This window comes from Malus domestica, chromosome 11 (assembly GCF_042453785.1).
Source record: "Malus domestica chromosome 11, GDT2T_hap1".
In the NCBI taxonomy this organism is placed as follows: Eukaryota; Viridiplantae; Streptophyta; class Magnoliopsida; order Rosales; family Rosaceae; genus Malus; species Malus domestica.
The window spans coordinates 9,985,944-10,011,946 of record NC_091671.1 but is presented as its reverse complement, the minus strand read 5'-3'; the positions used below and the strand labels follow the sequence as shown (position 1 = coordinate 10,011,946).

Sequence of the window (26,003 nt, the reverse complement as noted above, 5' to 3'; positions counted from 1 at the left end):
AAAATTAAATTTAAGTATATAAGAGACAAAAACAAATGTATTTATCATTTTCTTTTATTAATTGGGTGATATTCAACAAAACTTGGTTATGGCATATGTATTGTATGCACCATAATCTTTCTTCCTCTTATTGAGAGACGAAAAAAGGAGCCGTGGCATACAACCGGTACAAGTTTTTCTCACGTTATTCAAACGCAATTAAGAGACTCAAATTTGGGATTCTTTCCAACCTTGGAGTGATGTTTCCTTAATTCCCTCACGTTAAATCAGCCACTTGATTTGCAAGTGTTGAATTGTTCTAGTGAATAATATCTTTCTTTTCAACTCAATGTGTTATGAGTTCAAAACCTCTCTCATTCCCTTAATATAGCTTAAAGTAGTAATATCGCTTGCAATTAAAAGAAAATAGCCAATTAACTCAAATTTGAGTGTAATCTAAGCCACACTTATTAGTGCGACCTTCACATCGTAACCTGATGTTACATTCAACCGTATTGTGAGTCAACGTCTCATGCACGAGACATGTTAAGTAGATCTACCTGTTAAATTCTCTTGATTTTTGGGTTCGTGTTTGGAAAAAGGGTCTCCAAATCTTGGTTTGCTCTTCAATGAAGGCTTTCTGAGGCCTATGCTCATCGGCAATGCAAGGTTTAGGTCGGAAGAGTTGCGAGTTGACCACCATTGGTGTCACTCTAGGTCAAAACGAGATGCGAATGCTGGTCGGATTCGATTTCCTCCAATGTAACCCTCCAAGAAAAAAGGATCCGGCAGAACTTTGGGGCTATCATCAAAAGTAAATGACCAAACAAAATGAACAGAAGTTCAACGACTTTAACAGAACAGTTGTAACTTATAGACTTGGTGCACTAATATTTCCACCAGAGATGGACGATTTGAAACTCTCGGACCAGCTCTGCTTGACAGAATCGGGACCGTAGAAATCGTTCCTGACGGGGTTCCACATATTCCCTCCAGGACCGCGTGGTGGCATGCCAATATTGAGCTTGGAAGGTCAATCATTCTCTGCGGAAATATTTCTCTTCAGAATACTAGAAACAACATTCTGGGGATCGATCTCAGCCAAACTTTTTGTCTGCTGATGGCAAGAGCCACTCGATATCTGAAACACAAGCAAAGCTACTGGACAAGGTCAACGATCATGGAGAACGGATTAATAAACTTATGTTTGATCACTAATTGGAAAAGAACATACACTAGACTTATTGGTAGGCATCAATGCCTTGAGTGGAACTTCTTCATTTGCTTCTGTCAGGTATCTCTCAACTACTACTAAAGAGTGGAACCGCCTTCCAGTCCCTGGCTCAATATAAGTCTGCAAAAAATGAGAAAAAAAGAAAAGAAAAAGAGAATGGTATTATAGAAATCAAACATCGTAAATGTTCTCTTTTAGAACAAATGGATCGTCTAAAATACATTTCACAATGTCAATATCATGCTCATTCTGTGAAGAGGAAAGAAATCTTGAGCACAGAACATCTAAGACCATAGTTTTCCCCACCTTCTCTTTCCCTCAAATCCTTTTGACAACTTCCTTCTTTGCATTCTGTCCAATCTCTCTTCATTTGACGTTTTCAATATACAATAACAACTATTTTGTTCTGTTAGCATAATTTACAGATGTGAAGGCAATAACCGCAATATCTATAGGTTAAGTCGCTGACCCGAAAGAGGGATCAGCTTTATTATAGTAAAGATACCACCTGTACATGAATTTGCAGACTGCATATGTACACATGCCAAGATGCATGCATCTGTGCAATTTCACCTGTGTAACTGTGTTGCAGAATGCAAGTATTTTCAGTAACTACAACCTACATATACCCTTTCTAAAACAAGGAAGAGAAAAACCGCCAAAATTTAGAATATAAGACTAAGAGGTACCTTGTCTATGACACCAGATTTCTTTTGTGGTTTCGCCATTGATTAGAACATTCCACCAAAATTTAGAATTTAAGACTAAGAGGTACCTTATTTATGACACGAGACTTCTTTCGTGGTTTCACCATTGACTAGATCATATATATATATATATAAGAGGGCACAAAAGGTGAATAATTCATAATTTTAAACATAAGGTTAATCTCAATTTACTATCCTAAAAGTTTTATGGTTTTCAACATTTTATACATTTAGTTTTTTTCGTCACAGTCTGGTACTTAAAGTTATAATTTTAAGACATTTTCATACATCCGTTGAGTTTTCCATCAGAACCTTCTTACCTAATGACGTAACCCCCACGTGTCAATATAGGTCACGCGAATATTAATTTTTTTTAAAACCATTAAAAATTATAAATTAAAAAAAAAAATCCTTCGTCTGACCCTCCTTCCCTGCACATCCTCCCTTCCCAAACACCACTTCTTCCTTCCCGACTTCCCCACCCAATTCCTCAACAAAGCACTAAACACCCATTCTTCCATCCAGTGGCGAAGCCACGTGAGGGCGAGGAGTGGCGTCCGCCACTCCCTTCGCCGGAAAACACAGCCCCAGCGCAGGTTCAGCCTCCCCTCCCGGAAAACCCAACCCCTCCATGGCTGTTCTACCTCCGCCACTGTGGTGCACCACGGACCTGTCCTCGGTTCGAGTTCTTGCTTGGGAGGGTCCTAGGGTGTGCGTGTGTATAAGATTGTGGGTATGGATGTTGCTCACGGGTAGAGAGGGAGAGGGTGAGGGCGACTTGAGGGAGAGAGAGCTCGGGGAGCTTCGAAGAGCAGAAGAGGGAGTGAGGGGAGAAAGGAAGAGAGATGAGAGAGGGAGTACGGGAGAAAGGGACAGATATCAGGGGGTGGGCCCTTGGGCTCACCAATTAAGACCCCAAAACTATTTTTAATTAGGAGTGGGGTGTGACATCACGTATAGGCTTGTTTGTATTAATACATTATGAACGACAACAGTTATAACTTGTTTGTATTAATATATTACGAACGACACTTAAACTTTTTACTATATAAAAGGATTTTGTTGTCTACATATTTTTTGGAATTTTGTACGCTTTTAAATTTCGCCCCTCCCCTTAAAAATTTCTAGCTTCGCCACTGTATGAAATGTTGAAAACCAAGAAATTTTAGGGTAGTAAACTGAGATACCCATAAAGAAGTTGCGCAGTTCAGCATACTATACAAAGTAACTCATGACGATGATGCATAACAAACAACAACATTAAAAACCATAATAGAGATATGATATTAATTAACAACCCAACCGTAAATTATTCCAGCTAATTCCACACTAGCCAGTACCAAAGTATGTGCATCCATGTACCCACTAATAATTAAGTGATAAGTGATCAGCTCATCACTAGCTTAATTAATTAGCTAATTAACAGTTTTGTGTGCAAAAGCATCTGCGGCATAAACCCAAGCACCAGCCGCCGCGGAAGCCCATAGTTTGGCAAACAACTGCACAGTTACTCTTACTCGCGCAAGTTCCATTGAAACGGTTACTTGAGACTCACATGTCCAACCCTCAGCAACTATCGTCCTAATAAACAATTATTCCAAACAAAATATGGTTAGTACTATGCATGCTTATAATCGTAATAATATGTATATTAACCATGAAGTTAATTAAAAAGATCAAGCAAGAAGAAATACTACCGGTGGCCATCAAAAGCAACAGGAAGAAGCATATAGTTAGGAGAAACGCATGGAACATTTTTTTATGTATCTGTAACAAGTTTACACTTAAGATTTCAAACTTAATTAGGGTAACTTAGAATGATGCAATCGATATATATATATACAGAGAGCTTAAGGGAAGGGATCCCCATTTTTTGAAAAAAATGGGGATTAGGTGTGGGGCCCACTTCACATCAAATTTCAACGATCCGAACCATCTATTTTGTTAGTTTTGATTCATAGATCATCCTTGCAAAAATTCAATTCAATCCGAAACCATTTGCCTATTTAATTATCAATATCAAATTTCATATTTTCTTATATAACAAAGTATTCGTTCATTTCCTTGAACCCAATTAGATGTCTTAAACATTTCCAATTTAGCTAATATTTTGCAAGGATGGTCTATGAATCGAGACTAACAAAATAGACGGTTCGGATCGTTGAAATTAGATGTGAAGTGGGCCCCACACCTAATCCCCATTTTTTTCAAAAAATGGGGATCCCTCCCCTTAAGCTCTGTGTGTGTGTGTATATATATATAAGATTGGATGCAAATTTCTTACTTCTTCTTCTTGGACAAAATTGAACCTACAAACAAATAACACCTTAAGTTAATGCCAAGAGCCTCACGCGCCCACGATGAATTGGGGGGGGGGAAGGCTTTGGTCGAAGAACCTCCGCTGCCAAAGTTAGAATTTTGAGGGAAAAATGTTTGGTGAATTTAGAGAATTTTGCAAGGGAGTTGGAATTGAGTTTTGGAGAAAATGAGATGGTATTTATAGGGGTGTGGCCAGCCCCTTTGGGAGGAGATGGACCGGCCACTTGGATGGTTTTTTTGGTGAGATTCATGATTTGTTGCTAATTAATAAATTAATTGAATAATAAATCAATTAATTAGCTAATTAATATAACTTGAAAGGAAAGATTTGGGGGTTACCTTGTGGAGAATATTTGATGTGGATGGATGAAGTAGGTTTTAAATAAATACCTATTTTGGGCACTTTTGACTTGATTGAGGGATGATCTCCCACTGCTCCCAGTAGAAATCCTGGTGTGCCTCGAGGGTAATCTTGTCATTTTCTACCCAAAAATTCACATGTCGCCTCCATATTTTTCTTGATTATTTTTGGCTCCACAATAAGCTTTTGTAAATTCATACTAATACATCAGGAATGAAGTCTGAGATCTATATGAATCGGGACATCCTAAAAAATAAAGTCACAAATTAAAAGGCTTAAGAATTTACTAACAATGCACATACATTAATCTATAAAATATTTTATACAACATATTACAATCTCTCACGAGGCATTTTCAAGTTTTGAAAGCGTTGCATAACAATTTCATTACCAATACCATCAAATATCTCTTCCTATAACAATAACCATGTTATCATTCATCCTTTTATTTTCTTACAATTTCTCAATTGATTATTTAGAAATTTCATAGCCGAAAATGTTTTATCATGTGAAATTATTATATGCAATATGTACAATTTTTTCACAAAAAAACTAAGTTAGGGCATCCGCCCCTTGGGCCCAAGGTGGCTACGTCCTTGGCAATACCACACATACTATGTAGAAAAATGAGAGAAAAATATGAAAGTGTTTTAAGTAAAAAAAATCTGGAAGAGTCTTTTAAAATGTTATCAAGAAAATATTAATCTTTAAGGATTATTTCTTCTAAAATAAAATAAAATAAAAATAAACAATTAAGTCTTTGCTTAAAAGTTGGTTAAGCAATTTCGAACCTTTTCCTAATTTTTTTCTTGTGCATCAACCTCACCTTGTTTTACGTTTATTACTACAGGTTTAAAAGGCAAAAGAACTTAAGACAACAGAAGGTGTGGATAAAAAAGTACCTCTGAAATCGACAATGTGACTTAAATAATCTTTGTGACACAAATTAAAGTAATGTGTTGAATCCAAGTACACTACGTGAAAATTTTCAATTCCTTGTCAAAAGGGAAAAAAAATATTGCTATTAGCATTTCACGATAATCATCGTGCACTTTTTCTTAATTGAAAGTCAATAAACAAAAGAATAGTTTGTGGTGATTATCTGGAATGTTAATAATAACCCTGAAGAAAAACATATAGGATAATAGGTGACTAAAAGTACGTCGGGTGTGATGAAAACACTACACTAGACATATGAATAATGATCCATGCAGGGTCATTCAATTTATTAGCAAAAGCAACCATGTGGATACAGGGCCATATCAATCCATCACATTACACAAGCACGGTCTCTACACAGATTACATTTCTTTTTAACTAATTAATTAGCACTTTTTGGTGCACACGCAAGCACGGGTGAAGACACTACAATGGCCTCTAGTGAATTGCTCCTTTCTGCAGGTGTGTTTACAGTTGTTAGACGAAAAGCACAACCCTTTGAACAGGGTGCTCGGATACTCGCAGATCTTCCCTTCAACTGCCTTGTTTGACTCAGTCCTTGCCTCAACACCCATTGGCCCCATATCTAAAGATCAATTTTTTTGTTAAGTAAGATGCTTTATTCAAAACATCATAAAAAATTAATTACTAAATAAAAGAGGTATAATTACCGGTAGCAACCAAAAGCAAGACAAGAACGAAGGCGGCTGAAACAAGACGCATTGAATGCTCCATTTGAATCTGTGTGTATAAGTGTGTGCTTGATCTGTGTTTCTATGTGTGTGCTTGTGTATATAAGAGAGATCTCGGACGCTGATGCAAAGAACAATAACCATGTAAGGCTTATTAAATAGTGATCTAGTACAGATTAAAGAGGATCAGTCTCCGTAAAGCAAGGAAGCTCAATACCCAAAATACAAAGTTGAAATTTCTAACTTAAGAGGCACCATAAACCAAATTCCTATTTTTGTTGACTAAGTTCTCCGCCATACATTTTTCTATGCACATAGAGTTTCTTTTTCGAGCACATTTAACTTTTGCTTTTAAAAGAATACTTGGGTTTTAAGCACTTTGACTTATTATTCACATTTTTAAATGTAAATGATGCGGCATATATATATCTCACATAAAAGACCATAGTTCTTATAACAACATAATTGTTTTTACACAAGTTTTAATCTGTCTGTACCAAACTAATCTAAATTATATAGATGCGGATTTGCACATTAGGTGTAGAGGAAGATTATGTTGCTTTAGGTAAGATGGCTAAGCCTAATAAAATGAATGTTAAAGTAGAAGCATTGAGGAAATGATGTTCAATCGTATTTCAAAGGTAGGGCATTACAAAGACCTAAATTTGTTGACAAATAAAGAAGGGGTTAATCTCATTTTACTACCCTGAAATTTCTTGGTTTTCAACATTTCATACTCAAGTTTTTTTTGTCCCAGTCTAGTACCAAAAGTCATAAGTATGGGACACTTTCATACATCCGTTAAGTTTTCTGTTAGAATTTCCGTTAAAGAATGGGTTAATCTCAATTTACTACCCTGAAATTTCTTGCAAACAGATTTGCAGGCCAAGACTAAATCCATTTGAAAAACGGTTGGCGGACGGTGGACGGCGGACGGAGGTGAGGTCAATGGCCTCGGTGGGGGAAGGATGGACCCAACTAGGTACGATGGCGTAGGAGCAACAACGTACATGCGTGCGTGCGATGGCGTAGGAGCGACAACCTCCAATCCCACCCCACTTCCTCCTTGTCCTCCACCTTCAGCCCCAAAACACTGCAGCCCAAGTGTTTGATATGCCTCCTCGCCACCCCTACCACCACCTTCAACTCTAAACTCTCCTCTTCCAAGCTCTTTGTACGAAGCAAGCGCTCTCTCAGGTGGTTTTTTTTTTCTTTTTTTTTGGATCTGATGAGAAACATTTTTTTTAAAATTTTTTAATGTCCATGTGGCCTATATTAATACTTGTCACCTAGTCATTTACCACTTGGGCTTCACATCATCAGTTAGCATAGGTTTTAATGAAATACTTAACGAATGTATGATAGTGTTCCAGAATTATCACCTTAAGTATCAGATTGGGACAAAAAAAACTTAATGTATGAATTGTTGAAAATCAAGAAATTTCAGGATAGTAAATTGAGATTAACTCATAAAAATAATTCTCTATAACTAAGATTTCTAAATAAAATAATTTAAATTTAAAACAACATCCAAACTAGCAGAATAAAGCTATCCATGTAGTATTTTTTCTTTAAAATAAAGATATAAATTTAAAACAAAAATAAAAAGAATAAAATTACAAAAAAAAAAAATATCATACAAAAGAATAAATTGACAGACACGTGTGTGACAGAAGACTACCATATAATAGTGTGAAGGTAGGAAGGTCACATAGTATAACAATGATGCCAATGGAACCCTAACCCTAACCCTAACCCTAACCTTAACACTAACCCAAACCCTAACCTTAACACTAACCCAAACCCTAACCCTAACCCTAACCTTAACCCTAACCCTAACCCTATCCCTAACGTACCATTGCAACATACATATGTAGAAGCATACGTTGCTACTTCCGATGCACATTTTCTCCGTTGACTCAACAACAACCACATCTATAACTGTCTACGCGCTGTAATGCGCCTCATGTTTCCAGCTACAGTAGAAGTGTTCAAACAGGAGCACAACAAATTTTTCAAACGAAAGATTTTGTTAAATTAGCCACAACAAATTTTATATACATGATAAAGAAGAAACTTATATAATATAACTTTTGTTTTGGAAAATTCTGTCGATAATGAGTCGACCCTGCCCCAATTTAACAATCGAAGGAATTAATGGTAATAACGTTATTAAAGTTGGTACGCTACCTATCTCAAGACAAACGCTCTATAGTATAGTGATATATAAAATTCGATGACATTCGCACGTAAAATACACATATGAACCTGCAATGATTTTTTATTAGAGAAACTTTGATCCCACAGATTGAATTTCTAAGCTTGGAACTGATCCCCTTTTGAAAGAAGCTCAAACAGATAGCCAACTATAATTATAGGGAACTTTAACGAAAAACACCCGGTACTGTTCACTTTAACGAAAAACCACATTTTTACACTAAAAAGTTAATCATGGTACTATTCACTTTACCCTTTATTTTGTCCTTATGATTAAAACTCAAAGTTTTCAAGCCTTTTTCATTAGTTTTCCTATAATTAGGATAAGCATTGAAAGATCTAGAAGGTTTGAACACCAAAATCTTTATGGCCGACGCAGCACACACTACAGACTCGCGAGAGGATTAAAATAATGCCTTCCGTCTTTGCCAATGTAAATAACTGGAATAGGTGGCTTACTGTGTATGTTTTGTAGGTGTAAATTGATGAGTAGGATTCTCTCCCCTTCTAATTTTTCTCTCATTCCATTCTTTCCTATTTAAACGGTTGCGATTATGCCACGTCTACATTTTGTTTTAATTTTTTTTATATAGAGAATAAAACAAAAAAAAGAGTGCGAGAAGAAAGGATGGAAGAGAATGGTAATAGGAAATGAGAGAATCCTACTCCGTAAATTGAAGCATGCACGTTTATCAGACCACAGTTATTAAAGCACACCATCAAAAGGTGGATTATACTTTTTCCTTTTTTTCGTTTATTATGCGTTTAATTGGATGGAATGGACTGATTTTCAGTAAATGAATAAACTTCATAAAAACTAGCACCAGAATCTCAATCACCCATATTTTGGACCGGGTAATTCTAAGAAGATTAAATTTGTAGATAATATTTGTAAATTATATGACATGGAAGTAACAAAATTTTGTAAACTAAATGACATGTAAGTTAATGATTAAATTATTACCTAGAGTTGATAAACGTGCTCATTTTTATTGGTGATTGTTTGGACCCAAAATTACATCATCGGCCCGTGCAATCAAGGCCATTGAGTGAGCATAGCTCCCAACAGTTGGATAGGAAAGTGAAGATAATTTTGTTATTGTTAAAGGATAATATTGTGAATTTTATTATAATAATTACCTTTTAATATGAATTATCTTGGCATATTCTTAAACGGGATAGATAGGATACAGATTATATCCCTAAGCAAGCGGTACAATTCAAATTGATTTGCGATATCTGGCGTGCGTTGGTGGTGACAGATTGACAAGTAGTCAGAAATGAATTTAAAATAAATTTGAAATTCATTCAATGGGGATTAGGATACATGGATGGGTGATGGAATTATGATGAGATAAGAAAGCCTAGATAGACTAGGCTTTTGGTCATGATGGGATAAGCCTGGATATGCTTTTATTATCTTTGAAAAGTTAGCCATATGAAGATAGGCTTTAGCCTATGCCACGGATTAGTCATTCTACGAGTTTGAATTTCAATCGGTTTCTACAAAATTATCAGGTTGTGCCAAGCAAAAGTATGGATGCTATGAATACAGAGTCGCATACAACATTTTAGCCCCTCCAATTCAACACACAAATTGCCCTGCGCAAACTTCTCACACACCTTGAGATTTTTATTTTCTTTTTCCGCCAACACATCTTCAGTTTGGATAAATAGCACTGTGAAGGCAACCGGCGACATATTCAGTTTGGATAAACAGCACTGGAGTTGTAGAATTAGCCAATCAAGGAGCACCTTCATTTAGATAAACATCACTGCTTCAAGACTGACTGGTTGTTTATCCAAGTCTCGGTCGACAAGGATTTTCGAGTCCTTGTTGGTAGATCATCTCATCAGCTTTATCGGCGAAGTGAGATGTTATAGGTTACTACATTCGGCACATTGAAAGCCGAATTTGATATTTGAACTTCGCAGAACTAGCAGCCTTGTCTTCAGGCTCTAGAACTTGAAGGCCGATACGTGTTCCTTCCTCGGCGGCAGTTGCGAGATCAAGAAGTCAGCAGCGCACCCAACGACACATCAACATATTTTACTCCATGGCTGAGCTCGGCCGACGAGTTGGAACGCCCCACACATAACTGAATGACGTAGTTAGCTAATTAATTACTCGGCCCGCGCGCCACATAGGCTTGATAGTTTTTAAGGTCGACAGTGACCCATCACTTAGTTTGCGAATTTTATTTATAAATTTAGTCTTCATAACATTACCTTTTTATATTGGTTTAGAGTCATTCTAGCCTGGGTGACTCAGCCCTTGCATGTGGAGTTTCTAGGTAATGGACTAAGTGGATGAATATATAAAACAAACAAATTGTAATTTTAAGTAGTTAAGATTATTTATCTTCTATGAAGTTATGTGATCGATTTTTCTCATCTCTCCATAGTGGTTGCATAGAAAAGAAAAACATATATATTTGATACAAAACTAATTCAAAACTGAACAATATGAAGATGACACATGCAAAACCTAGAAGCTCTCGAAGGCAAAGAAAGTTGATAAATATACAACGAAATTATATGCCAAGACTTTGTCTTATCTTTGACCAAATTTCAGGTAGGCATAGCACACCTAACACTAAACATGGACGAAAAGGATGTGACTTTAATAACGGAGAATGCTATATCTCCATATATACATGTTTGTCTCAACTAAAGAAATCGCAATACAAGTACCACCAACTTCTCTTCATATGCTTTTGAGCGATAGATTTGGTTAACCAACTGTGACATTGAAAAGCAAACTGAAAGTCAAATACATAAGGTATGACATGATGTCGAGTATTTAAGGGTATTTAACAACTAACATTCACGTCAAATCTGCGAGCATGTTTTATAATTCTACAAATAGGGTGATGGTAGTCAGATTAAACTTTTATATTATTTTTTGTAGGTTATATGATTTGGCCGTTGATGATTGGTCTATTTTTCAAATTATTAAAAGAGAAATTAACCATCAACAACTACATCATATGGTTTACAAAAGATAATATAAAATTTTGGTATCCCTAGTATTTTCTATTTAATAACCACTTTTTTTATGGTTTAGAAAACTTTTTTTTTTGGGTATAGAAAGCCTTCTCGATCTTCAACTTATTTTACTAATTTTCTCAATTAGAACTAAACATTGGGGCTAAACTAGAAGAAGATATAGCTTTAGATTATAAAGGCAACTTTAATAGAAATGTAGTAAACTAGGTCCTGTTTGCAAAGTGATTCATAATTATTTCTCAGAGAATCAAATAAGGGGTGTTTCTCCACAAAATATCTCGAAAAAAAATTGAAGAAATACTTCTCATGTGCATCTTTCCAGAAATAATTCTGACCTTCCTGTAATCACTTCCAAATATCCCTAATAAGTAAAGTAAAATTCTTATATATAACATGACATAGATGAATGGTAATGATCACATAAACTATGATATATGAATATAAATTGTAACATCTATGATATATGAATATAAATTGTAACATATATTAAGGCATAAATTGATATAAAATTATAGATAATGGAGTAGTGGAAGAAGATTCATGAAGCAGGAAGGAAACTTAATAGGAAAGGCATGATGAATTATGTCACGACATAAAATAATGGTGTGAAAGTAGGAAGCTCACACTGAAGGAGCATCGCAAGCACAACTACTGTGGATGTTTATGGATATGGACCGCGTAGATTTTCTAGTAACCCACTAGCTAGGGCTAACTCACTACTTTGGCTACTTGGCTTGCACGTTTCCTCCGTCGACGTCAGCGAGTAGCTTCTTTTCTTCCGTTGACTCGCTTGTTCTTTAAGAATTTAGTTGCTTTCGCAGTTCACATTCGAACCTCACCTCCACTCGACTCAGCATTCTCTGTCCACGCGCTGTGATGTAAATTTGTATACCACTTATATGCTATACGCTGATGAGGACTAATTGGATTAGAAAAAGTAAACAAAATTATGTTGGATAGACTTTCCACGTTCAGAACTCAGAAGAATATGAAGCTAGGTGCCATGACGTGCACTCCGAATACGAGACATTATTATTCTGTTAAAATTATAAACATAGGTTTATTTTTTATTGATATATTTTGAGTGACACATATAGATTTTTTTTATTTTTTTTATTTTTTACAATTGATATTATTTACACTAAGCCGGTGTGAGAGTAAGTTAAGTCTCACAATGACCAAACAATAATATTGTTTAAATTCGCCTTTAACGATAATCAAATTTAAAATCTTTCATTAACAAATAAAGAGGAATACCAATAAAATCATATTGACTTTAAATGTAGAAATGAATATATCACATGGTCCGTTTTCTTGATATCCTTAAAATTTTCCCCTTCTTATAGTTTGAATTTTCTTCATGATAGGCAGAAAACCTTTTGGTAGACCATATTATCGATTGGTGATCAGAGCTTTTAATTAACAACTAGTTATTCAAATAAACTGAAGGTATATTCAAGTCTATTTAACTGAAATTTTGTTCGACAAATTTTTTTTTTTTGAAATTTTGACTATATTTAAAAGTCTTTATAAAAATTGATAGGGTTAATATCAGTTTACTACATTGAAGTTTCTTGGTTTTCAACATTTCAAACATTAAGTTTTTTTCATCCCAGTCTGGTACCTAAAGTTAAAATTTTAGAACACTTTTATACATTCGTTAAGTTTTCCGTCAGAATCTTTGTTAACTGATGACGTGGCGCCTATATGAATAATGACTTAGCGCCACGTGTCAATTTGGACTCACTTAAATATTGAAAAATTAAAAAAATTAAAAGTTAATTTTTTTTTCCTTCCTCTACCTTTCTTCCTCTGTTTCTCTCCCTCTTCTGTGAGAAAACCCAGCAACCACCAACCTTTACCCACAACCCAACCCCGTGAGCCGCTGAAAATGGGTCCCAATCAGAGACCAAGAGAGAAAAATGACAGCCACCGCCGATCTCGATCCCTCTGCTGACCATAATGCGAAGCCTCCCCGCCCAGTTCCCAACAACCCATCGGTCGCGTTGGCATTTCTGTCTGACCTGCTTCAGTGGGAGATCAGTGGCTTCAAGGAGCAGCCAGAAGGGACAATTTTTAGATTTTCAAGCGAGGCGGAGTAGGGTCTGGGCGAGTGGTAACCAGTTCCTGTTTATGAAGAGGACCGGGTTGCAGCAGTCGAAAGGTGTTGATGCTGAGGCTAAGAGATATCTGGAACAGATAAGGACTGCTAGGAGAGGGGTTGGTGTTTGCTTGAAGAGGAGGAAGGCTGGTTTGGTGTTTGGTTGCTGGGAAAGTCACGAGCCAAAAAGAAAATAAGGGTTTTACTGTTATGACATTGCTTATGGAATATCGGGACGGGCGGCGGCTCTCATTTTTCTCTCGGTCTTTGATTATGACCCATTTCCAGCGGCTCACGGGGTTGGGTTGTGGGTTGGTGGTTACTAGGTTTTCTCACAGAAGAGGGATAGAGACAAAGGAAGAAAGATGACGATGACCCAGAAGCGAAAGTGTCGAAATCACATCTGCCAGATTGGCTGACCAACTTCCACCGCGATCTGATGGCAGGGGAGGTGATGGGCGATGTGGTGCACACAATTATGGCCCCAATTGAGAGGGCTAAGTTTTTGTCCAGAAGAGCAACCTGGCCATTCTTGGCAGCGGACGGACGACAAGGGGATGGTCGATTGCATCGCCCAGACGATCAGGGAAGAAGGCATCATGTCTCTTTGGAGAGGCAATGGCAGCAGCGTCCTTCGCTACTACCCTTCCGTCGCTCTCAATTTTTCCCTCAAGGTAAATGTTCTTTGAGTTCTTGGATTCTTCTACTTCTTTGTTTTCAAGATTTGGATGATTGTATGTTCTGGGTTTTGGTCCTGTTCGATTGTTCTCCTAAAAGGTGGGATTTTTCTCTGAATTGGTGGGGAAGTGTTTGTTGCGAAAAATGGGTTCGATTTACGTTTGGATTAACAATTATTTTTTTTGCCACGGGGCACTAATTTGGTAGCACGTGGCATAAATGTGGTAGCCACATCAGCTCTTAATGGATCAATGGATGGAAAATGTAACGGATGTATTCTATTGAAATAAAATAGTACTTATGAAAATGAAATGTTTTAAAAATGTTGTATGAGGTTGCAATAGATCTCAAATCTAAGGTGGTAAAGTATAATTTACCATAAATTTAATGCGAAAATAAATACTCTATTTTCACAAAAAATAATAACAAATACTTAATTTATTATAAATTGTTCATGAAAAACTACCGTATAAAGTATTAAAATTTTATAAATACTTTACCACTCAACTTTCCGCACACCTACATTTAAAACTTATTTGTAAAGCCAAAAGAAATTATGTAAAAGAAAAAGACTAGGTTATGTTTGGCACGCGCCTTGGATGCGTGTGACCATTGATACCGAGTAAACGATCTAGAACTTTCGGCAAATTCCAGAGTTTTGACCAACAAAAATATAACATTCCAGAGTTCCAACCGATCGCCCCACCAAAACGACCGCTTCGGGAACCTTTAGTACAGCAACGCGGTGACGCCATCGGAACCTAACACTGTCGGCGCTAACCACAATCACCACTCAAATTTAAAACACTTTAACAAAATTATCCAAACTGTTCCGTTACTTAACCCTCAAGACGAACACCACTTCGCTTACTCCGTAAGCCACAAGTCTGCAAAACGTACCTCCCTCCTATAAATACGTCCCCTCTAACTTCCCAACTCTCATTCCATCCACTTCGAGCATCAGCAAGAAGAACCTTAAAAGTTTCGAAAACACACACACAAATCTCATCCACTTCCAAATCTTTCCTTTCCAGCTTACTTCTTCGCTTTGCTCCTGCGAGCTGAACCCTAAACCCGAAACCTTAAACCTGTCAGCCATGAAGAGAAGCAGGGAAGACGAGACCTTAGACTTGGTCAATTGCCTAATGCTTTTGTCCAGGGAACCCGATTCCTCCCCAATCAAACACGAGAACACGAACAAAGACCGAGTTTTCGTATGCAAGACGTGTAATCGGGAGTTTCCCTCGTTCCAGGCCCTCGGAGGCCATAGAGCGAGTCACAAGAAGCCGAAGCTGATGCCCGGTGGGGCTGCCGACCTTTTACATTTGGCACAGTCACCGGGGTCGCCGGTTAAGCCCAAGACGCACGAGTGCCCGATTTGCGGGCTTGAGTTTGCGATTGGGCAAGCGCTTGGGGGACACATGAGGAGACATAGGGAAGTCATGCAAGCTGCGGCTGTTCGGACTCAGGCGTCACCGCCGATGCCGGTTTTGAAGAAGTCGAATAGCAGCAAAAGGGTGTCGTGCTTGAATCTGGACTTGAATTTGGATCTACATTTGGCACCACCGGGTTATCACCAATATGATTTGACGAAGCTGCAGTTGATTTCTTAATTTGTTACATGTTTAATTTATATTTTTCTTCCTCCATTGGCGTTGACATACATATAGTTTTAGTTTTGATGTATATTTATTCCTATAGATCATAGTCAGATTTTTATCTTTTATTTTCTGATTCGATGTTTATATTGAAACATAGAAGAGGTAATGGATTTGTTTTCGTGATCATTTGGGAACATATTTTGTTCTTAATTTTATGAGACTTTGTATTATATATTTCGTAATACTTATGCTATATTTGCATTCTTTGTTTTTTAATTTTTTATGTATATTTCTAATTGGGATGATTTTTTTTAAATTATTATTATTCAGGGCAGACGATTAAGAAATATTATAATAATTTAAAAGAGGAATTTTGAACTCATGATGCATGAGTAGAATTGTCACGTCCCAGCCTTCGCCGTAGCACAACATTGTCTGCTTTGGACTTACCATTCCCTCGTGAATTTGTTTCTGAGAACTCAGACGAGAACTTCCTAGTGGGGTACCCATCCTAGGATTGCTCTCGTCCGAATTTGCTTAACTTTGGAGTTCCGATGGAATCCGAAGCCAATGATTCCCAAAAGGCCTCGTACTATAGGGAGATGAGCATGTACATATAAGGCATATCACCCCATCTATGTTAGTCGATATGGGATCATACAATCCACCCCACTTAAGGGGAACCTGGCGTCCTCGCCAGTGACCGAACGACAAAATGGCTCTGATACCATTCTGTCACATCCTAAACTCGCCTCCGCCGTAGTACAATATTGTTCACTTTGGGCTTACTATTCCCTTACGAATTTGTTTTTGGGAACTCAAACAAGAACTTCCCAGTGGGTCACCCATCCTAAGATTGCTCTTGCCCGAACTCTCTTAACTTCGGAGTTTCAATGTAATCCGAAGCCAGTGAGTTCCCAAAAGGCCTCGTACTATAGGGAGAGGAGCATGTACATATAAGGCACATCACCCATTCTCCATTGATCGATGTGGGATCTTACAAGAACCCTATAAGATGATTTATAAATTATTTTTATAATAAATCTCTATACTTGATGATAATATTAGAAAAGAGTTCGAGCTAATTAATATTAAAAAAAAACAGACAATACTTGCATTCGGCTCTTAGAGCAAGTCCACCCCTAAGGACTTTGTGCCAACACCTAGCCCATTTATCCACTCCAGTGAACAATAATAGACTACAATGAACAGTAATAGGCCAATGCATCTCCACCCCTAAAAAAATGCGATGGCACCTAGTGAAAAAATGCGTTGGCACAAACGATCTCCACCCCTACAAAATGTGCTGGCACCCAGCCCATTTAAAATATTTTTAAATTTTTTCTAAAAGAATAAAAAAAATAAAATAGTTTTAATTTCGGATAGGATTTTTAACCAATCTCGTTATGCCACGTGTCATTATCCGAACGTACTATTTTGTGAATAGATTTCCTCTAAGATTTTCAACCAATCCCGACGTGCCACGTGTCACTTCCGTTTTACAATAATTTAGCCAAGATTTCGATAAGATTTTCAACTAATCACGTCATGCCACGTGTCAATATCCGAACGTACTATTTTGTGGATAGATTTCCGATAAGATTTTCGACCAATCCCGACGTGCCACGTGTCACTTCCAGTTTACAATAATTTAGCCAAGATTTCGATAGGATTTTCAACCAATCATGTAGTGCCACGTGGCATTGTCCAGAACCTCATCCTTTCTTTTTTTGTCCATATAAACCCTACATCCCTACATCCATCCTCACACCCAGCTCAATCCTTATTTTTAGCTCAAAATCCTTGTTTATCGTTTTCAAATCTTGAGTTCTTATTACAATGTCTTCTTCAAGGAGAGTTTATAAACAGTTGCAGGAGCAACAGAAAAGGTTGTTGGCACAACAGGCAGAATTGGCCAATCTCGAGGAAGGTGGGGGTGGAGATGAGGCTTTCTTCATGGAGGAGGATGAGGATGATCACCATAAAAGGCAGAGGGCCTCACATTCCCGCCGTGTCATAGAAGCCGTTAGTCAGATAGCCAAACCCAGACGTGCTGCAAACCTCGATAGAAAAAGGGAAAGACGAGGTAAAGATCTCTTAGAAGATTATTTTATTCCCAACAGCATATTCCCTAATCATGTTTTTAGACGTCGTTTTAGAATGCAACGAAATTTGTTTGACAAAATCATGAGTGCTATTTGCAACCATGATCCATACTTTATGCAAAAAGATGATGCTTTTCATGTTCTAGGTCTTATTCCCGAGCAAAAAATTACGGTTGCCTTGCGAATACTTGCATATGGAGCATCTACAGATCAAGTGGATGAGATCGCGAGGATGGGAAGAACAACTGTTCTGGAGTCCCTAATTTGGTTTTGCTCTGCAATTGAAGCCTTATACACCAATGAGTACCTCCGGACACTCACGCCAAGGGACATGCGAAGGCTTCTGAGGAAGGGTGAGATGCGAGGCTTCCCTGGCATGATTGGAAGCATCGACTGCATGCATTGGACTTGGAAAAACTGTCCAAATGCGTGGCAAGGAGCTTATGGCGACATAAAATGAGCCAAAAACATCATTTTGGAAGCGGTGACTTCATTTGATACATGGATTGGGCATGCTTTTTTTGGTGTTCCAGGAGCTCAGAATGACCTAAATGTCCTTGCCCAATCCCTAGTGTTCGACGAACTGCTGCAAGGAAAATTGCCGAGATGCACATATTAGGTTAATGGTACCCAATACGAGGGATCATACTACTTTGCAGGTGGCATTTACCCAAGGTGGTCAATGTTTGTCAAAACAATGCCACATCCACAGACTGAAAAGGAAAAACACTTCGCAAAATGTCAAGAAGGGTGTAGGAAGGATGTCGAGCATTGTTTTCGTATCCTACACGCTCGTTGGGCGATTGTCAAGGCTACAACTAGAATGTTTGATGTCGAGGCTCTTCGATCCATCATGATGACGTGTATTATTCTCCATAACATGATTGTTGAAGATGAGTATGATTATGATGCCGTCGATGAATATGAGCCGGATCCGATGAACAACTCAAGAACATGTATTTACTGTACTCATGACCGGACCGAAGATCCTGTGCAACACGAGCCGTTGGAACGCGATGGACGTTACAATGAATTCATCGTTCAGCGGTACACTGATGTGCAAGAGCCATACTGGCACGTAACCCGCCAGAATGACTTGATTGAGCACCAGTGGGGATTGCATGAAGGCGAAGATAATTAAAATGAGGCTTGTGGTTGAAGAATAAATTGTTTTTTTTTTTTAAGTTTATGTAATTCTATGTAGTGTGTTTTGTTTTTAAGTTTATTTGGTTAGTTTATGTAATCTTATTTGGTGAGTTTATGTAATCTTATTTCATGTGTTTAAATAAAGTACAAAAATAAATAAATAATTACATTAAAATTGCATAATAAATAAAATAAAAATAAATAAAGTTTTAAAAATAAATAAGAAATAACATAAGAAATTAAATAAAGTTAAAAAGAAATAAGAAATAACATAAAAATTACATAAGAAATTAAATAAAGTTCAAAAAAAGAAAAAGAAAAAACATAAGAAATTAAATAAAATTCTAAAAAAAAAAAGAAATTACATAAAAATTATACAAAGTCTCTGGAGCTAGGATATGTGGTGCTAGGATCTTGGTTGCTATGATTTGTGTAGCTAGAACCGCCTTGACTTGTTTCCGCATCTCTTGCACGCCTCCTTCGCACGACATCTCTTTTTTCCGATGTCCAAAAATATTTTGAATTCGGAGACAGTCCTAGTAGAGACTTGCTCATAGTGTCACGATCTGCTTGAGCCATCCTTTCTTCTCTAAGCATTCCATTTTCTCGATGAAGTGCTTGTCTAACCAGCTCGTTCTCTCGATTAACTATTTCTCTTTGTCTATCAGCTGCCGCATCACGGGCCTCAGTAGCTGCTATTATTGCTGCCATAGCAACAACTTTTTCCTTATCTCTAGCCTTTTCCCGTGCCATGTTCAGTTCACCTTGGCAAGCAAGTTCCTCCATATATTTAGTGTAGTCATTTTTGGAAGAACTACCTTTTTTCTTTGATGCCTTTTTACCTTGAGGCCTGAGGGACTGACGAGTCGGTTGGGTATCAGGCACTTGTTCAGGCGTCCCTTCCGTGTCTTGAAATGTGTCGAGTTCTTGTTCGGCCGTGTCTGGTTCTGCCGAACTATGTAGACCCATGCCGTGCATGACAACTTCTGGACCGGTTGCCACAATTTTGTATTTAGGGCAATCTTTGACAATTTCCCAACATTCCCATTTGTTGAATGATTTGTTCTGGTTCTTTGAATTGTAGAATGCTTGAGCTTGTAGTGTCTATAAAAATGTGGGATAAGATAGTGTTAAAAAATGCGGGTGTAACACAAATAAATAAATTAAAATATTGATGCGGGTGGAATGCATATAAATTACATAAAAATGACATAAGAAATTAAATAAAATTACATAAGAAATTAAATAAATTAAAATTTTGATGCGGGTGGAATGCATATAAAAATTACTTAAGAAATAACATAAAAATTACATACGAAATTAAATAAATTAAAATATTGATGTGGGTGGAATGCATATAAATAAATAAAAATATTGTCACCTAATCCGCTAAACTTGTCCCACTACGCAGGTTACCGAAAGCATGAGAGATGGCGTTTTTCCAACAAGTAAAGGATGCGTTGAGTTTTTTTCCAACGACCTTGAAGACCTTGACTAGTTCTGGCGTCATTTCCATGTACATCGCAAAACGCCTTCGTAATTTTACTCCACATTTCTCGCTTATCCATCTCATTACCCGTAATCGGGTCATAAGTAGTGTGAACCCAACATTCACACAACGTAACATCTTCAATGAGCTTCCACGAAGACATTTTTTTCTCTTAAAGTGTAGAAATTATTGAAATGTTGATAGTATAGAAAAAGTAGAAAATATTGAAATGTGGTGTAAGGTGGAAGATGAGGGTTAGGTATTTATAGAAAAAAACTAACTTTTTTAAAATTTTACTGTATTTTTTATAAAAGAAAATTTCTGTATTTTTTTATAATTTTTAATTAATTTTAATGTAGTTAATTAATCTGGACCGTTGGATTTGAAAAATATTCAAATCTAAGAGCTAAGGATCTGCCACGTGGCCAACGGTCATAAATCTGACCGTTGGGCCCCTTTTAGAGGGAACGTGGACCGTTGATATGTGATCGGACGGTCCAGTTTAAAAGTAAAATTTAAAATTTTGTTACCGGTTGAAATCCAACGGCTCTGTGCAAGCCAAGTCGCTACAGCACAAATGGGCTGACAGCGTCTGCCCTTGTCCCATACTTGCTGCCAAGTGCGAGTCTAGTCCACGCGCTAGCCAAATAAGCCGGCTCTTGGGTCTGTCAAAAATAGGCTGGTCTGTTGCCTGGCTTGGGCTGGGTTCCAAGCAGCCCGACGGGCTAGAGTGAATTCGCTGACCCTCAGCTTGATATTTAGACTAGATGCTGGGCACAGTTCATTCCCGTAGACTTGCTCTTAAGGAAATGAGCTTGCTCCCCGCTTTGACATGGACCAATACAATATTGATACATGTTCGTTCTTTTAAAAAGAAAAACACAAGAAAAGATAACATGCACAAACTCGCTCAAGACCTAACGTTGTATACAAGTGCCCAAGTTTATCCGTTCATTGCAATCAATTGTATTTTGCAAGTGAAAAAAGGCAACACTAAACCAACAAACTCTCCATTTTGTGAGAGTTTGCAGAGGAACGTTTATCATACGCAAGTTTATTTTTGTTCTGAAAATAGGTTATTTCATGACTCGAACCTGTGACATTTTAGTCACAAAAGAGTAAACTAGATATAAGTTCATTTTATGTGAGCCTTATTAGGAATAGTCCACTCTATTAAAACAGGTCCAATAATTATGATTCCACGTCATCTTATTGTTACTTTCATTCTTAATTTACCCGTAAATAACTAATAAATTAATTAGATACTCTTCCTTAATTGTAAGATTAGCTTATTAAATATTATCCTTTCAATTAATTGTATAAGTTTCGTATTTTCCTTTAATTTCTCCAACTGATTTGGGAATTTTCTCCTCCATTTTTCTTTGCGAGTCTTGCTCTCCTAATGTCCTCATTTTTCAGGATCCGTGAGTACCAAATGCATAATAGCCACAAGATTATATTAATTTAGATCTAAGGCTTAAAATATTTGAAAACTTAGCATCTCCATTTAGGAACTTCCACCACCACTTTTGAGTACTCATTTAAGGACTTAAAGGGAATCTTTGTGTCCCTAAAGGAATATTGCCTTCAGTGGTAGAGTCCTTATAATAGAATCCCTAACTTTGAAGTTTTTATAATTTTATGTAATAATTTGATCAGCTGCACACTTTTTGTTTATGTTAACATTTTTTAATTAATTAAAATCATTAAAAACAGTAAAATCTTCAAGGAGTGTGATATCCATACACCCCATTTTACTTTCACACACCTTTTTTATTTTCAGCCGTTGGATCGGATGAATTGAAGAAGATCAACAAACATAAATTATCAAGGGGATGTGTGAGAAGTAAAATGCAGTGTGTGGATAGCACAACCCAATCTTCAATCATGATTATGAGCCTCATTTTCCACTTAAGGTACACATTTTTTGTTTATGTTAACCATATTTTAATTAATTAAAAGCATTAAAAACTTCAATCAAGATTGTGAGCCCCATTTTTTCACTCAATGTTGTCCCTATACACTCTCTATATGTAATGACACACACTATGTATCTAGAAAGTCCTTATACTTTAGGAACTCACTTTTTGAAGGAGCATCGCAAGCACAACTACTGTGGATGTTGATGGACATGGACCGCGTAGATTTCTAGTAACCCACTAGCTAGGGCTAACTCACTACTCATGGCTACTTGGCTTGCACGTTTCCTCCGTCGACATCTGTTATTTTTGTGCCTTCTTCAGCGAGTAGCTTCGTTTCTTCTGTTGACTCGCTTGTTCTTTAAGAATTTAGTTGCTTTCGCAGTTCACATTCGAACCTCACCTCGACTCGACTCGACTCAGCTTTCTCTGTCCACGCGCTGTGATGTAGATTTTTATACCACTTATATGCTATACGCTGATGAGGACTAACTGGATTAGAAAAAGTAAACAAAATTATGCTGGACAGACTTTCCACGTTCAGAACTCAGAAGAATATGAAGCTAGGTGCCATGACGTGCACTCCGAATATGAGACATTATTATTTTGTTAAAATTATGAACATAGGTTTAATTTTTGGGAATTGTTATTGGCACTCTAAAAATCTTATTCTACACTCCAACTTTCTATATTTGGAAAAAAAATACACTTGTGAAGAGTGTAGAATGAGATTTTTGGAGTGTCAATAACACTTCCCTAATTTTTATTGATATATTTTGAGTGAGACATATCGACTTTTTGTTTTTAACAAACGATATTATTTACATTAATTGAGTGGGAGAGTAGATTAAGTCTCACAATGGGTTAGCAATAATATGGTTTAAAATTTGTCATTGACGATAATCGAATCTAAAACCTTTCACTAACAAATGAAGAGAAATATCACTAAAGACACATCGACTTTAAATGACCACGTTTATTATTACATGTAGAAATGAATTTATCACATGATACGTTTTCTTGATATCCTTAAAATTTTCCCCTTCTTATAGTTTTAATTTTCTTCATGATAGGCAGAAAACCTTTTGGTAGACCATATTATCAATTGGTGATCAGAGCTTTTAATTAACAATTAGTTATTCAAATAAACTGAAGGTATATTCAAGTCTATTTAACTGAAATTTTGTTCGATAAAAAAAAATAAACTAAAATTTTGACCATATTTAAAAAGGAAAACTAATGAAAAAGGCTTGAAAACTATGAGTTTTAATGATAAGGACAAAATAAAGGGCAAAGTGAATAGTACCAGGATTGACTTTTTAGTGTAAAAATGTGGTTTTTTGTTAAAGTGAACAGTATCGGGAGCTTTTCGTTAAAGTTCCCTATTTAAAATTCTTTATAAAGATTGATATTTTTTTTCAATTAAAGGGAATTTTTTACTGTATTTGATAAATTACATTATCATAGATTTAATGCGAAAATAAATACTCTATTTTCACAAAAAATAATAACAAATACTTGTTGTAGGCATAATTTACTAAACAATTATGGAGGCCATAGAGAAAGGGAGAGAGTGCGGCATAGAGAGAGAAGATGAGAGATGTGTAATTGTGGGTGTGTTTTATTCCACCCCATTGTGCCTTTATTCATAGTAGTAGGATAGGTAAAAACTTTTCCCTTTATGATTACAACATTTAATATGTAATCAACTCCTAATAGGAATATAAGAGATATTCCAAAATATACTAGGATTTACATAATCACATTCCTAATCTAATAGGACTGCAACACTCCCCCTTGGGTGTGTAAATACTCAAGTAAATGGCGCATTAGGTCTTCAGTGATGAAACAAGTATAGTTGATGAAGTCGTCGGCACAATGAGCGAATGCGAGTCTCAGATCAACTGAAGAATGCATAAAAAGTAAAACTCACAAAATCTTGCTATGGTAAAACCCAAGGTGGGAGAAAACCCATAAACTAAGGAGAAAAGTGAGAAGTTGCATTAAGTCAAAACTATACGTCTTTTGGACGCAAGTAGAAGAGCTCACAAAGGTATGATCAGCCCAAGATGAGTGCCTCGTTAAAACCTAGTTAGGTAGCAAAAACCCAGTGGGAATATTGCTCATAATCATAGGGAAAAAAAAGTACATTAAGATCAAGTGAGTATACATCTGGATACTCCCCTAAGTTTGACATAACTTCTAAATGAGAAACTACAATCATTGCATATGAATAGTTAGGCATACCAATTCCTCAGACAAGCTTCTGGAAGGTTGACTTCTGCAGTGATGTCGTGTAGAGGTCGGCAGGTTGTTTGGGATCGGCTTGCATGATTTCAATCTCCTAATGCTTTGCTGATGTAGACGCAATATGTCTTGGCGTTGACTTTGTTGATGTATCATGTCTTGGTCAAATGGATACATGCGGCATAATCTTCATGGATCGTCGTCGGGACTCAACGATGGATGAAAAATAGCAAGTACCTCGAATTAGGGCTGGGCACGGGCCGGGGCGGGCCGGGCCGAACCTAAGTTTGTAGGAACTGGAGCTTAAACGAAATGGGTCGGGACGGGGCGGGGATTGGATTTTCTAGTATAGGAACCGCACATTACCCGGCCCGGTTGAAACGGGCCGATTCGGGCCGGGTCCACGGGTACCCTTTTTTTTTTTTTTTTTTTTAACTGCACAGATTGCAAACTGCTCAGATTGCAATTTGCAACTGCACAATCACAGTGACACTGCATTTGTGCAGATTTTGCACAAATTCACCATATGGGTATCTCACTAACAGTTTACTTTACCTGCACTTCACTATGAATTATATTTCTCTCCCGAAAAGACTTTAATTTCGAAAACCCGAAAAACCAACCCATGTGGTTTTCTCACAACTTAGAGGAAACGGAAAGGGCAAAGAAATACAAAGCAATTGGTTTCTTGCCATAAATATGATAACAATAAGATTTCCAGTTGTATGCTTTGCTCCCTAAATTAAAATTTGCAATTTAATCCACTAGAGAAATTTCAGAAAAGGAATTTAACTTGCGAGCTCCAGAAATTTTAAATATTTTCCTTGATTTTCTCGGGAAACAAACAAACCGCGAAACTACAAAATTGGAAAATTGATTACCGGAGGAAGAATCCGAGGCCGTGAGTCCCGTGTTCCGATCCGAACGTGTCGAAGGTGTGATGGAAATCGTAGAGAAGTCAAGGAGGATAGCTTTGAACAAGAAGAAAAGGATGATGCCGCCGCCGCAACTATGCGAGCCCTATGGTCAGAGCTGAGACAAGGAATCGTGGACGCCGTCACGGAAATCGCCATTGGATTGGGCGCTCCGGTCAGTGAGATTTCGTCTGACTGATTCTTCTTCTTAGCTTCTGTTTGGATAATCGGAAAAGAAAATGAATAGAAACAAATACTTCCAGCGAAGAACACTTGCGCTTCCGGGTCGCCGAGACGAGATAAGATTGCGGTGTTCATAATAGGGCCGAGACGAGAGTGAGAGTCA

General features: G+C 37.2%; 3 protein-coding genes across 3 annotated transcripts; all 3 read left to right on the top strand.

Moving 5' to 3' along the window:
- The first annotated feature begins 14,600 nt into the window (after positions 1–14,600).
- LOC103447746 (zinc finger protein ZAT12) lies at positions 14,601–16,023 on the top strand. The gene has a single exon (XM_008386941.4). The coding sequence runs from the start codon at positions 15,334–15,336 to the stop codon at positions 15,847–15,849; it is 516 nt and encodes a 171-aa protein (XP_008385163.2). The 5' UTR covers positions 14,601–15,333; the 3' UTR covers positions 15,850–16,023.
- Positions 16,024–17,793: 1,770 nt separating this feature from the next.
- LOC139189424 (uncharacterized) lies at positions 17,794–18,402 on the top strand. Its single transcript, XM_070808374.1, has one exon. It carries the CDS (start codon positions 17,794–17,796, stop codon positions 18,400–18,402), a length of 609 nt encoding a protein of 202 aa, XP_070664475.1.
- A 237-nt stretch (positions 18,403–18,639) lies between these two features.
- LOC139189423 (uncharacterized) lies at positions 18,640–19,083 on the top strand. Its single transcript, XM_070808373.1, has one exon. The coding sequence runs from the start codon at positions 18,640–18,642 to the stop codon at positions 19,081–19,083; it is 444 nt and encodes a 147-aa protein (XP_070664474.1).
- Positions 19,084–26,003: the final 6,920 nt, after the last annotated feature.